Below are 12,182 nucleotides of genomic sequence, written 5' to 3'. Positions count from 1 at the left end.
ATGAGTGGCAGATGAGGGAGTTATTGGGGGGTGGGGGGGGGGGCGATGTTGAATGAGGTGGAGAGGGCAGGGCTGGAGGAGCCGAGGGGGTAGAGGAAGTGAAGGTGGCAATCAGGAGAATGCAGTCAGGTAAGGCAGCAGGGCCAGAAGGTTCCCGGGCGAATTTTATAAACGATTGAAGGATAAGCTGGTGCCATTGATGGTGAAAATGTTCGAGCACGCGATGGACACTGGAGTCTTGCAGAAAACCATGGGGCAGGCCTTGATCTCGTTCCTGCTTAAGAAGGACAAGGATCCGGTGGAGTGTGGGTCATTCAGGCCCATATCTGCTGAATGTGGACACCAATGTATTGGCAATGGGGATGCCGTTGAGGTTGGAGGGGTGCCTTCTGAGGGTGATTGGGGAGGATCCAACTGGGTTCATCAAGGACAGACAGTTGTCATCGAATGTGAGGAGGCTGCTGAATGTAGTGCTTTCTCCAGCAGAGGGACGGGAGACTGAGGTGGTAAGGGCTGTTAGATGCGGGGAAGGTATTTGTGGCATGGGTGCAGTTGCTGTATAAGAAGCCGATAGCGAGCCTGTGCATAAACAATATGAATTCAGGGTATTTTGCATTGCACCGAGGAACTAAGCAGGTGTCCCCCCCATCTATTTGCATTGGCTATAGAGCCCTTGGCCATTGCGCTGAGGAGCTCGGGGTTGTCGAAGGGGATAGTAAAAGTGGTGGGGGGGTAGAACATAGAATGTCCTTGTATGTGGCTGACTTCGGAGCAGGGCTCATCAGCGGGGGACATAATGGGTTTGATTCAGAGATTTGGGATGTTCTGTGGGTATAAGTTGAATTTGGCGACAGTGTGTACCTTATGGTCTCTACTCTAGGGGTGGGAGGTTGCTATTTCGTGTGGCGGTGTCTCACTTTAGGTATCTGGGGCTGCAGGTGGCCTGGGATTGGACAGGTCTCTGGAAGTTCAATTTCACGAGCTTGGTGGGGAGGGTGAAGGCTGCTATGTTGAGGTGGGACAATCTTCCTCTGTCGTTGGCGGGCCGGGTACAGGCAGTAAAGATGAATGTTTTGCTGCGATTCATAATTTTGTTTCAGTGCCTGCTGGTGGATAGGTTGATCGCTTCATTTGTCTGGGTGGGGAAGGTGGCGAGGAGAAGGAAGATGATACTGCAGAGGGGACGGCAGGCGGGAGAGTTAGGTCTCCTGAATTTGATGTATTATTATTGGGCGGCTAACGGAGAGAAGGTTCAAGGATTGAGTAGGGAGGTGGGGGCTTTGTGGGTGAGGATGGGGATGGGGGTCAGTGTTGCGGGTGCTTGCAACACCACCTCTCCTGATGGTCCCAGGGAAATATTCAATGAGTCTAGTGGTGGTGGCTATGCTGAGGATTGTGAGGCAGTTTCAGCAGCATTTTAGTTTGGAAACAGTGTCGGGGGGTAGGGAGGATGGGTGATGCTGATCACGGGTTTGAGCCGGGGAGGATGGATGCAAGGTTCCGGGGATGGGAAGAGAACGGGATTAGGGAGATAAAGGATATGTTTCTGGGATTGCTGTTTGGGAGCTTGGAGGAGCTGAATGAGATGTTTCGGTGGTGCGGGGTGAATATTTCCAGTATACGCAGTTGCGGGACTTTGCGAGGAACATTTTCTTCACCTTGCCGATAGCGCCCGCCTCTTTGCTGTTGGAGGTAGTGCTGCCAGCAGGGGGTTGTCTTGGTGGTTTACGAGAGGATTTTGGAGGAGGACAAGGTGTCCATGGAGGTGATTAAGGCGAAGTGAAAGGAAGAGCTGTGTGCGGTGCTGGAGGAGGGATTGTGGTGTGAGCTGCTGCAAAGGGTGAATGCCTCGACTTTGTGTGCAAAGCTGGGACTGATACTGCTGAATGTGGTGTATATGGCACACCTTACAAAGTCTAGGATGAGCCAGCTGTTCGAGGGGTTGGAGGATGTCTGTGAGCGATGAGGGGGGAGGGTCCTGTGAACCATGTACATATGTTTTGGTCCTGCCTGAAGCTGGAAAGGTTTCGAAGGGTGGTTTTCAGCACCATTTTGACAGGTTCTGCATGTTGATGTGGAGCCTGGTCCCCTCGAAGCTATATTCAGTCTGACATGCCAGAGTTGCAGGTGGGTGAGGACCAGATGTCTTAGCCTTCGCCTCGCTGATTGCCCGCAGGCGGCTCAGCTGCTCCACCCTATGCCTCTAAGTTTTTGGCCCAGGAGAAAGTGAAATTCAAGGGGGGGGGGGGTGAGTTCTATAATAGTTGGAGTTTCTTCATTTTGCATTTTGGAGAGTTGGTTACCGTTGACTGCTGCGGGAGGGAGGCGGAGGTATGGGTGGTGTTGAGGCTTAATGCGGGGGAGGGGGTTGTGTTTGTTGTAAATTGTAAAAATGTTGAATATTTGGCATAAAAATACCTTTTTTAAAAATTGACCCTCGTTCACTGTCTTTTGGTCCAAAATTCTGGAACTCCTCTTCAATAGCACTGCAGGATCACCTGCACCACAAGGGCTGCAGGGGTTCAAAGAGGCACTTTATCACCATTTTCTTGAGGGCAATTCAGGACTAGCAAAAAATGCTGTCCTTGCCAGTGAGGTGATGCCCATGCCATGAATAATGAACTGCCTGCTGAGTAATCCAAAGTAGCTAAGATTAAACTGATTTGATTATTTAGAATGTTAGCTTTAAAGACATAGGATAAATTGGCTGATAAATATCAACAACAGCAAGTTATATTTATGTAGTGCCTTTAACATAATGAAACAACCAAGGTGCATGAAAGAGCATAATTAAGCTAGGGAGAAATTGGTGTGTGTGTGTTTACAATTGTTTACAATGAGGCAACTGAAGGCACTGCCATTAATGATAGAGCATTTAAAATTCTGGATGTGAGGTTTGTGGTGCTGGAGATTACACAAACGGGGAGATACAAGACCATGAAGGAATTGAAACCGAGGATGAGCATTTCAAAATCAAGACACTGGTTGACCAGGAGGTAAAGTAAGTCAGTAGCACAGGGGTGATAGGGGAATGTGTCTTGCTGCGGGCTATCACAAAATGCGCAAGATCTATCAGCAATGCCCAGAGATGCTAGTACATCTTACTTTTAAAGTTTCTAATTCATGATTATAGAGTGTAGCTCTGCTAATATTCTAGATTTGAATGATCATTGAATGAAATACATGTTAACAAGAAAGAAAAGTTTATAATCTGTTCTTACTCAAAGGAAAAAGAACGACTAAAGCAGGAGAAGAAAGTTGAGAAACGGTTAAATAAAGAACGAAAATTAGAACAGAAAAAATTGGAGCTTCAAATGGCAAAGGAGCTGAAGAAACCCAATGAAGATATGTGTTTGTCAGATCATAAGGTAAGCTTTAACCAATTTCTTTCCATTCTAAAGCATTGTATTAATTATACCGAAGATGGTTATTAAGATGGCTACTTAACCGGGTATTTGTGTGTATATATATATATATGCATACTTTGTTTGCAATGAATGTGTCTCTTCTAATGAACTTTTAGTGTTCTGACCAGATAATCATAGCAGCCCATGAAACAAGATGTTCTGAGATACAACCAGTCTTAAAAATAGTAAAAATATAAATCAAGAAATATTGATTGTGATATCAATTTTGGATTTAGAAACTAAAAGATTGTAGGTGAAAGGAAAAGCATAAAAGTTTTCAGATCTTAGTAATTAACTAAATGCAATGGAAGTCTGTTAACCCATATAAGGGGGAGGGGAGAAATAGGAGGAAAATGTATGAAGCTGATTATTTGCAGCTTAAAAGAAATAAGAGATGAGAGCTCAGAACCGTGTTAATCAAAGTAGTATTGATCAAAACGGAGACATAAGAAATAGTGTTAGGGACGCCTGGTCAGCTCTCAACCGTGGACAAGAGACTGGACCAGATGCCACAACTTTTTAAAGTTTTAATCCAGTGCAGAACAAACGATTTGTTCTGGAATGATAATATAAGAAATAGGGCTTGGTTATTTTATAAACAAACTTCATTGAAATAAAATAAAATAAAACAATATTTCAACTTTTATTTCAGCTCTAATATAACAGATGACATGCAGTTTCTTAAACTAAACACGTTAGTTCCCATTAAACATCACTTTAAATAACCATGCCACTTACACACAGTCCAAGGCAATGCTTGAATTTACGAAACAATGTTTCTGTTGTTCGAACCCTGTTCAGAATCCTTTTCCAAAGCGCCTCTCTCTCTTTCTCTCTCTTCTACCCCCCCCCCCCCCCCACACACACACAGACACACAGCCTAGCTCCTCAAACAAAGGATCTCTCTCTCCCGTTTATACAAAACAGAGCTATGCCATTTATATGCGACTAACCTTCCATTGATGCACAAATAGGTAATCAGAATCTGTGTTGGGATAATGGCTGGGAAAACAAGGTTGTCCCAAATGACAATGAATATTGGGTGGATCATCCTGTCTGAAACGGGGCATCCTGTGTACTCCCCACAAATGAGATTAAGTCTGAATGCGACAAGGTAACTCTGTGGGTGCGTCCACTGCCTCTGCTGCTGGCAGCCATTTCCCTACATCTGTTTAGCCCCTAAAGTGCCTGTTACGTCTTGGACCCCATTTCTCCCAAGTTCCTAATACCTCCATTATGCCAATAGTGGGAGAGATTAGACATGAGACAAGCATTATATATATGTTATCAAGTTTAACTTGTCCCAAGTGTGCAAGAAAAGTGTTTGGAAGCACCTTTCCGGATATCAGTATTATTCTATTCTTGGATGGGTTTTGCCTTTATAGTAAGTTAAAAGTTGTCAAGAGAAAGTAAATATTTGTGAGAAAAGAAGATGCCAAGCTTCATGACAGTATCTTCAGCTTTTTCAATCTTTTAGAGTGGTGGAGATGGTTTCTGATACAGTCATAGGATAAGTGTCATTGGCAGTGCCAACATTTAATAACCCCTAATTGCCTCTGAGAAGGTGGTAGTGAGCTACATAATTGTCAGGAGATAAAAAGAAAATTAAGGGCGTAGACATCAAGGAAAAACATTAGGAAGCTGTGAATTGTAGGCAGAAAAAAAATAGATGTTCATTGCCCTGTCAAGTGTATGGAACACCGCTACATGTGATATATAGCATACTCTGCCAGTGGCCCGGGTAAAATAATGGTTAGAAGAATGCAATGATAAGGAAAAAACATTTATTAGAGTAAGGAAGGACATAGATATGCAGAATTACAGGGCTAATTAAAGATGCAAAAAGGCTGATTGATAATGTGTTTAATTCAGGATAACAGTAGGAATATACATTGCTGGAAGTCTGGTGTTGAGCTAAGTGAAGAACATTGATTTATTGAAGTTGATAAGAATGATGGTTTTCAGCAGAGCAAAAGTTAAGGAAGTTAAATTATGTTTTTTGATTTAAATGAATGGGAGAAGGGTAGGACAGAATTTAATGTAGGTGACAACGGTTTCGCCTATTTTAATAAGTGTCAATCTGGGCAATGCCAAGCCTCCACCAGGATCAGAGACTGGCGGCTCTTCATTGTTCAGCAGCATCACCATGGAGGTCGCAGCTGTCACTGTTAATGCATCCGCCACTCTCCCATCTGATTATGCCGCCCCACCACAAAATCCGTCATGGAGGGGGAGGAATTGAATTACACCCATAGAGACAGCATGTATCCAATGAAATGTACAGCCACAGAGGATAAAAGTTGGATGATTTCAGAAAGCCAAGATAAGTAGCAACAGTATAACCAGGTACATAAACCTGAGCACCACCCTTAGTTGGAAAATTGAAATAAGAAGTGCAAGACGGAAAAGAAGCATTTGAGTTAAAGTTTGTATTTCAATAGAAATAATAGGCTGGCTTGACTTGAGATAAAAATAGATGGAATTTATGATTGAGTGGAATCCCATTAATGTTAGTAAAATGATGGGCAAAGCAAGTATAAGAAATCTAGATGTAGTGTGATGTAGGGGTTTCATAATTCAAAAGAGCCAAATAGTAAATTTGCAGATTCACTATAGTGTTAAATCTTGCAATCTTGTTGACTTGCAGGCACAAAACTTATTATTTAGATCGATAATTGTTTCATCACATGAGATTTGCCAGTCTCACTTACTTCAACAGTTAAGGTTGTTCAGTGTATTTTCCAGTATCAGGACTTGTGAATAATTGGTCAAATCACTATAAATCTGTGACACAGATTCTCATTATTGTTGAGTTTCTTCCCTGAGAGCAAAGCCGTGAATGCTTGTTTGCTTTGCTCTTTTTTTCACTTCCTGGGAAACCTATTTTAATATACTTTTGGAGTTTGCAAATTGTATGGCTTTATGCATTTACCTTTTCTTATTTTCTTGATTTCACTTCATTGCTTGTTATTTGAGTAATTATAGTTATGTTCATTTGAATGAGCAGGGAAAAAAACTTTTCAGTATTATGTTTGGAGAGTCAGAAAATGAGATAAAATGCTGGAATGATTGCATGAAAGCATTAATTACAATTGGTCATATGAAAGAGACATTCTAGTTGGACCACCTGATCAAAACTTTTGTGTCCGGAGATGAGCTCTCATTCAGGGAGCTCAGAGAACTTTAAGAAATATATTATAGAAATGAATGTACAGACAAAAGAAAATGTCCGCATCAGCTTGGGATTTGATGTTCAAAGGCTCATTTTGTGTTTTTTTTTTAAATGAACGTGAAATTTTAGCTTGACTTTTGTGTTTAGATGATGGAGACCCAATTTAACTTGACTTTCAATAACCTACTGAGTTATCTCCAAGTTTTTAAGTTTATCTTTTATTAAGAACCCATGCTAAGGTAAAATCTCCAATTTTTAAAAATAGGACTTTGCCAAATCAGCATGTGTATGCTGTCATTTCTTGGAGAATGGCAGTCTTATGGTCCAATGAATTATAAAGTAAACCTTCATATGGTTAGCTATTCTTCAAACACTTCTGTGCACTATTTTTTTTTCTGCTGCCAGGCTCTACCAGAGTTCTTCCCCATTCCTGGTCTTGTACTGCCTGGGGGTGCGTTTGCTGATTGCCTTATGGTCGCACAGTTTCTCCACAACTTTGGTAAAGTTCTAGGCTTTGATTTAAGCATTGATGTCCCAACTTTGAATGTACTTCAAGAAGGACTGCTCAATGTGGGTGACAGCATGGGAGAAATCCAAGATTTGTTGGTGAGACTATTGGCTGCTGCTGTTCATGACCCAGGACTACCATCAGGTCATAAGGTATGACATCCACTTTATTTTATATTAACTATGATGTTAAAGTAAATAAAGTAACCCAGATTATTGTTTGTGTGTAGTTGATTTTGTTTAATGACATTCTTCAATAGTTTTTTTATGATATTATGTTTTGCTATTGTTTCATTATCAATGGACTAGCTTATTGATTAAGATGGCGGTTAATTCATCTGGCATTATCAATTCAACTCGCATCATCATCAAATGAAGCAGTTCACCTAGAAAGATGGTCACTAGATAATGTTAGCAACAAAACCTAAAAAGATTTTGCACTTTTAAATTTTGGATACATAGATGCTCCTGTATTTTACACAGAGATGTTACCAAGTAACAAATTTAAATAGATATATTTTGTTCTACAGGCACGAACGTTTCTTGGAGACCATGTGACCAATGTCAGGATCAACAAGGACACCGTTTCAGAGATTTTGCAAATCTACCTGGAGGCCCACAATGGACAAACCGAACTTACCGAAAGTTTAAACACAAAACCTTTCCAGGCCCACACTCCAGCTCAAAAAGCTTCTGTACTTGCATTCTTGGTTAATGAACTTGCATGCAGCAAGGTTGTGGTAAAGTAAGTGCTGTTCCTTGAAATTTCACACAAAATGTGCCTTTTAGAATGGGGACACTGCTCATTTGCATTGCATTTCTTCTAGTGAAATCGATAAAAACATTGACCACATGTCCAATCTGAGAAGAGACAAATGGATTGTTGAAGGCAAACTGCGGAAGTAAGTTATTATAATGACTTTCCTTGGACTTCACAAATGAAACTAATTTATCACTATTTACATTTTGATTTGAAATATTCCTGGATCTTAAAAGATTCTTTTAAGTGTGAAGTTGGGAAGCTCTCTTTCCCCCCCCCCCCCCCCCCCCCTCCCCTGCCCGCTCCCTCCCTCCCACCAAAAATCTCCATAAATTATTCAGTATTATGACTGTTCCTTTCCCTGTTTTGATCAAATGGCATAGCTGAATAATGTGCCTTATGTACATTGTATTGACTGGGTGAAATTTATCAGAAAGGGTACTATGAAATTCTTACATTTTCTTTTCCCCTTGAATCATTTGTTGAGAACACTTCTTATGAACTGCCTGAGATCATTATATGATGCTTTTGTTTAAAAGACTGCTGACACACTTTAATTATTCCTAGGCTAAAAATGATTCATGCTAAACGAACTGGTAAGAAAGAGACTATTGGCAGTGCTGATAGCAACGGAGAGCATCGTTTTTTAGGAACTCCCACTCCTGGCCGAAAGAGAAAAAGAAAATGTGGGGATAGTGATGACGACGATGATGATGATGATGACAGTGATGATCAGGGAGATGATGAGGACGATGATGAAGATAAAGATGAAGAGAAGAAAACAAAAAAAATGGAAATGGCTGAAGATGAGGTAATTTGAGCAGTACCTATTTTGAAACATAGTTGAGATTATTAGCTATACCTGTGTTTTGTAACACTTGAGTCCTGAGTTCTGGTCTTGTTGGTTGCTAATTGAGACAATGGAGGATATTTGTTTGATTGGTATCTCCTTGGTGATATGGAGCTGGCAGATCAAAGTTATATTGCTGGCTTTACACTATTTTCTGGTCAGCTAAAAATGAACTCTGCGAATGCATGCAGGCCTGACTATGTATATGCATATCTTTCACATTACTCCCTTGTTGGATTTTGGTACAATTCTAATTGGATAGCAGTTATCCAGGGTAACGTGGCAATGAGATAATGTGAGTAAAATTCCATCACATTATAGCTAGTATATGCACTCAATTCATTTGTGTATTTGCACACTCATGAATAGGGTTTATTGATCAAGCTTTTAGTCATCCCTCCTAATCTCTGCATTCCTTATTTGACTTTCAATTTTCCTTTTAAAATATCTCTGTGTAAATGCAAGCTGGTTTAATTGGGTGTGAGAACAAAGAACAAAGAAAAGTACAGCACAGGAATAGGCCCTTTGGCTCTCCAAGCCTGCGCCGACCATGCTGCCCGTCTAAACTAAAATCTGCTACACTTCCGGGGTCCGTATCCCTCTATTCTCATCCTATTCATGTAGTTGTCAAGACGCCCCTTAAACGTCACTATTGTCCCTGCTTCCACCACCTCCTCCGGCAGCAAGTTCCAGGTACCCACTACCTTCTGTGTAAAAAAAAAACTTTGCCTGGTACATCTCCTCTAAACATTGCCCCTCGCACCTTAAACCTATGCCTCCCAGTAATTGACCCCTCTACCCTGGGAAAAAGATTTTGACTATCCACTCTGTCTATGCCCCTCATAATTTTTGTAGACCTCTATCAGGTCGCCCCTCAACCTCCTTGTTCCAGTGTGAAGCCCGAGTTTATTCAACCTCTTATAGAACATAGAACATAGAACGATACAGCGCAGTACAGGCCCTTCGGCCCTCGATGTTGCACCGACATGGAAAAAATCTAAAGGCCATCTAACCTACACTATGCCCTTATCATCCATATGCTTATCCAATAAACTTTTAAATGCCCCCAATGTTGGCGAGTTCACTACTGTTGCAGGTAGGGCATTCCACGGCCTCACCACTCTTTGCGTAAAAAACCCACCTCTGACCTCTGTCCTATATCTATTACCCCTCAATTTAAGGCTATGTCCCCTCGTGCTAGCCACCTCCATCCGCGGGAGAAGGCTCTCGCTGTCCACCCTATCTAACCCTCTGATCATTTTGTATGCCTCTATTAAGTCACCTCTTAACCTTCTTCTCTCTAACGAAAACAACCTCAAGTCCATCAGCCTTTCCTCATAAGATTTTCCCTCCATACCAGGCAACATCCTGGTAAATCTCCTCTGCACCCGTTCCAAAGCTTCCACGTCCTTCCTATAATGAGGCGACCAGAACTGTACGCAATACTCCAAATGCGGCCGTACTAGAGTTTTGTACAACTGCAACATGACCTCATGGCTCCGGAACTCAATCCCTCTACCAATAAAGGCCAACACACCATAGGCCTTCTTCACAACCCTATCAACCTGGGTGGCAACTTTCAGGGATCTATGTACATGGACACCGAGATCCCTCTGCTCATCCACACTACCAAGAATTTTACCATTAGCCAAATATTCCGCATTTCTGTTATTCTTTCCAAAGTGAATCACCTCACACTTCTCCACATTAAACTCCATTTGCCACCTCTCAGCCCAGCTCTGCAGCTTATCTATGTCCCTCTGTAACTTGCAACATCCTTCCGCACTGTCTACAACTCCACTGACTTTAGTGTCATCAGCAAATTTACTCACCCATCCTTCCGCGCCCTCCTCTAGGTCATTTATAAAAATGACAAACAGCAACGGCCCCAGAACAGATCCTTGTGGTACGCCACTCGTAACTGAACTCCATTCTGAACATTTCCCATCAACTACCACTCTCTGTCTTCTTTCAACTAGCCAATTTCTGATCCACATCTCTAAATCACCCTCAATCCCCAGCCTCCGTATTTTCTGCAATAGCCGACCGTGGGGAACCTTATCAAACGCTTTACTGAAATCCATATACACCACATCAACTGCTCTACCCTCGTCTACCTGTTCAGTCACCTTCTCAAAGAACTCGATAAGGTTTGTGAGGCATGACCTACCCTTCACAAAACCATGCTGACTGTCCCTAATCATATTATTCCTATCTAGGTGATTATAAATCGTATCTTTTATAATCCTCTCCAAGACTTTACCCACCACAGACGTTAGGCTCACCGGCCTATAGTTACCGGGGTTATCTCTACTCCCCTTCTTGAACATAGGGACCACATTTGCTATCCTCCAGTCCTCTGGCACTATTCCTGTAGCCAACGATGACCTAAAAATCAAAGCCAAAGGCTCAGCAATCTCTTCCCTGGCTTCCCAGAGAATCCTAGGATAAATCCCATCCGGCCCCGGGGACTTATCTATTTTCACCTTGTCCAGAATTGCCAACACTTCTTCCCTACGCACCTCAATGCCATCTATTCTAATAGCCTGGGTCTCAGCATTCTCCTCTACAATATTATCTTTTTCTTGAGTGAATACTGACGAAAAGTATTCATTTAGTATCTCGCTTATCTCCTCAGCCTCCACACACAACTTCCCACCACTGTCCTTGACTGGCCCTACTCTTACCCTAGTCATTCTTTTATTCCTGACATACCTATAGAAAGCTTTTGGGTTTTCCTTGATCCTACCTGCCAAAGACTTCTCATGTCCCCTCCTTGCTCGTCTCAGCTCTCTCTTTAGATCCTTCCTCGCTTCCTTGTAACTATCAAGCGCCCCAACTGAAACTTCACGCCTCATCTTCACATAGGCCTCCTTCTTCCTCTTAACAAGAGATTCCACTTCTTTGGTGAACCACGGTTCCCTCGCTCGACCCCTTCCTCCCTGCCTGACTGGTACGTACTTATCAAGAACATGCAATAGCTGTTCCTTGAACAAGCTCCACATATCCAGTATGCCCAACCCTTGCAGCCTACTTCTCCAACCAACACATCCTAAGTCATGTCTAATGGCATCATAATTGCCCTTCCCCCAGCTATAACTCTTGTCCTGCGGGGTATACTTATCCCTTTCCATCACTAACGTAAAGGTCACCGAATTGTGGTCACTGTTTCCAAAGTGCTCACCTCCAGATCTAACACCTGGCCTGGTTCATTACCCAAAACCAAATCCAATGTGGCCTCGCCTCTTGTTGGCCTGTCAACATATTGTGTCAGGAAACCCTCCTGCACACATTGTACAAAGAATAACCCATCTAATGTACTCGAACTATATCTTTTCCAGTCAATATTTGGAAAGTTAAAGTCTCCCATAACAACTACCCTGTTACTTTCGCTCTTTTCCAGAATCATCTTCGCCATCCTTTCCTCTACATCCCTAGAACTATTAGGTGGCCTATAGAAAACTCCCAACAGGGTGACCTCTCCTT

At 42.3% G+C, this 12,182-nt stretch overlaps 1 protein-coding gene across 16 annotated transcripts in view; it reads left to right on the top strand.

The window, feature by feature from the left end:
- Positions 1–12,182, top strand: part of baz2ba (bromodomain adjacent to zinc finger domain, 2Ba) — a 563,986-nt gene that overhangs the window by 436,238 nt on the left and 115,566 nt on the right. For all 16 annotated transcript variants that reach the window (XM_038789612.1, XM_038789617.1, XM_038789613.1 and 13 more), the window contains 5 exons: positions 3,228–3,368; positions 6,985–7,239; positions 7,617–7,831; positions 7,914–7,988; positions 8,414–8,657. In XM_038789612.1, coding sequence (XP_038645540.1) covers positions 3,228–3,368; positions 6,985–7,239; positions 7,617–7,831; positions 7,914–7,988; positions 8,414–8,657 — 930 coding nt within the window. The remainder of the gene's footprint in view (positions 1–3,227; positions 3,369–6,984; positions 7,240–7,616; positions 7,832–7,913; positions 7,989–8,413; positions 8,658–12,182) is intronic.

The sequence above is a fragment of the Scyliorhinus canicula genome, chromosome 2, assembly GCF_902713615.1.
Source record: "Scyliorhinus canicula chromosome 2, sScyCan1.1, whole genome shotgun sequence".
NCBI classification, from domain to species: domain Eukaryota; kingdom Metazoa; phylum Chordata; class Chondrichthyes; order Carcharhiniformes; family Scyliorhinidae; genus Scyliorhinus; species Scyliorhinus canicula.
Note: the sequence above shows the minus strand (reverse complement) of the source record. Positions and strands in the feature narration are given on the sequence as shown.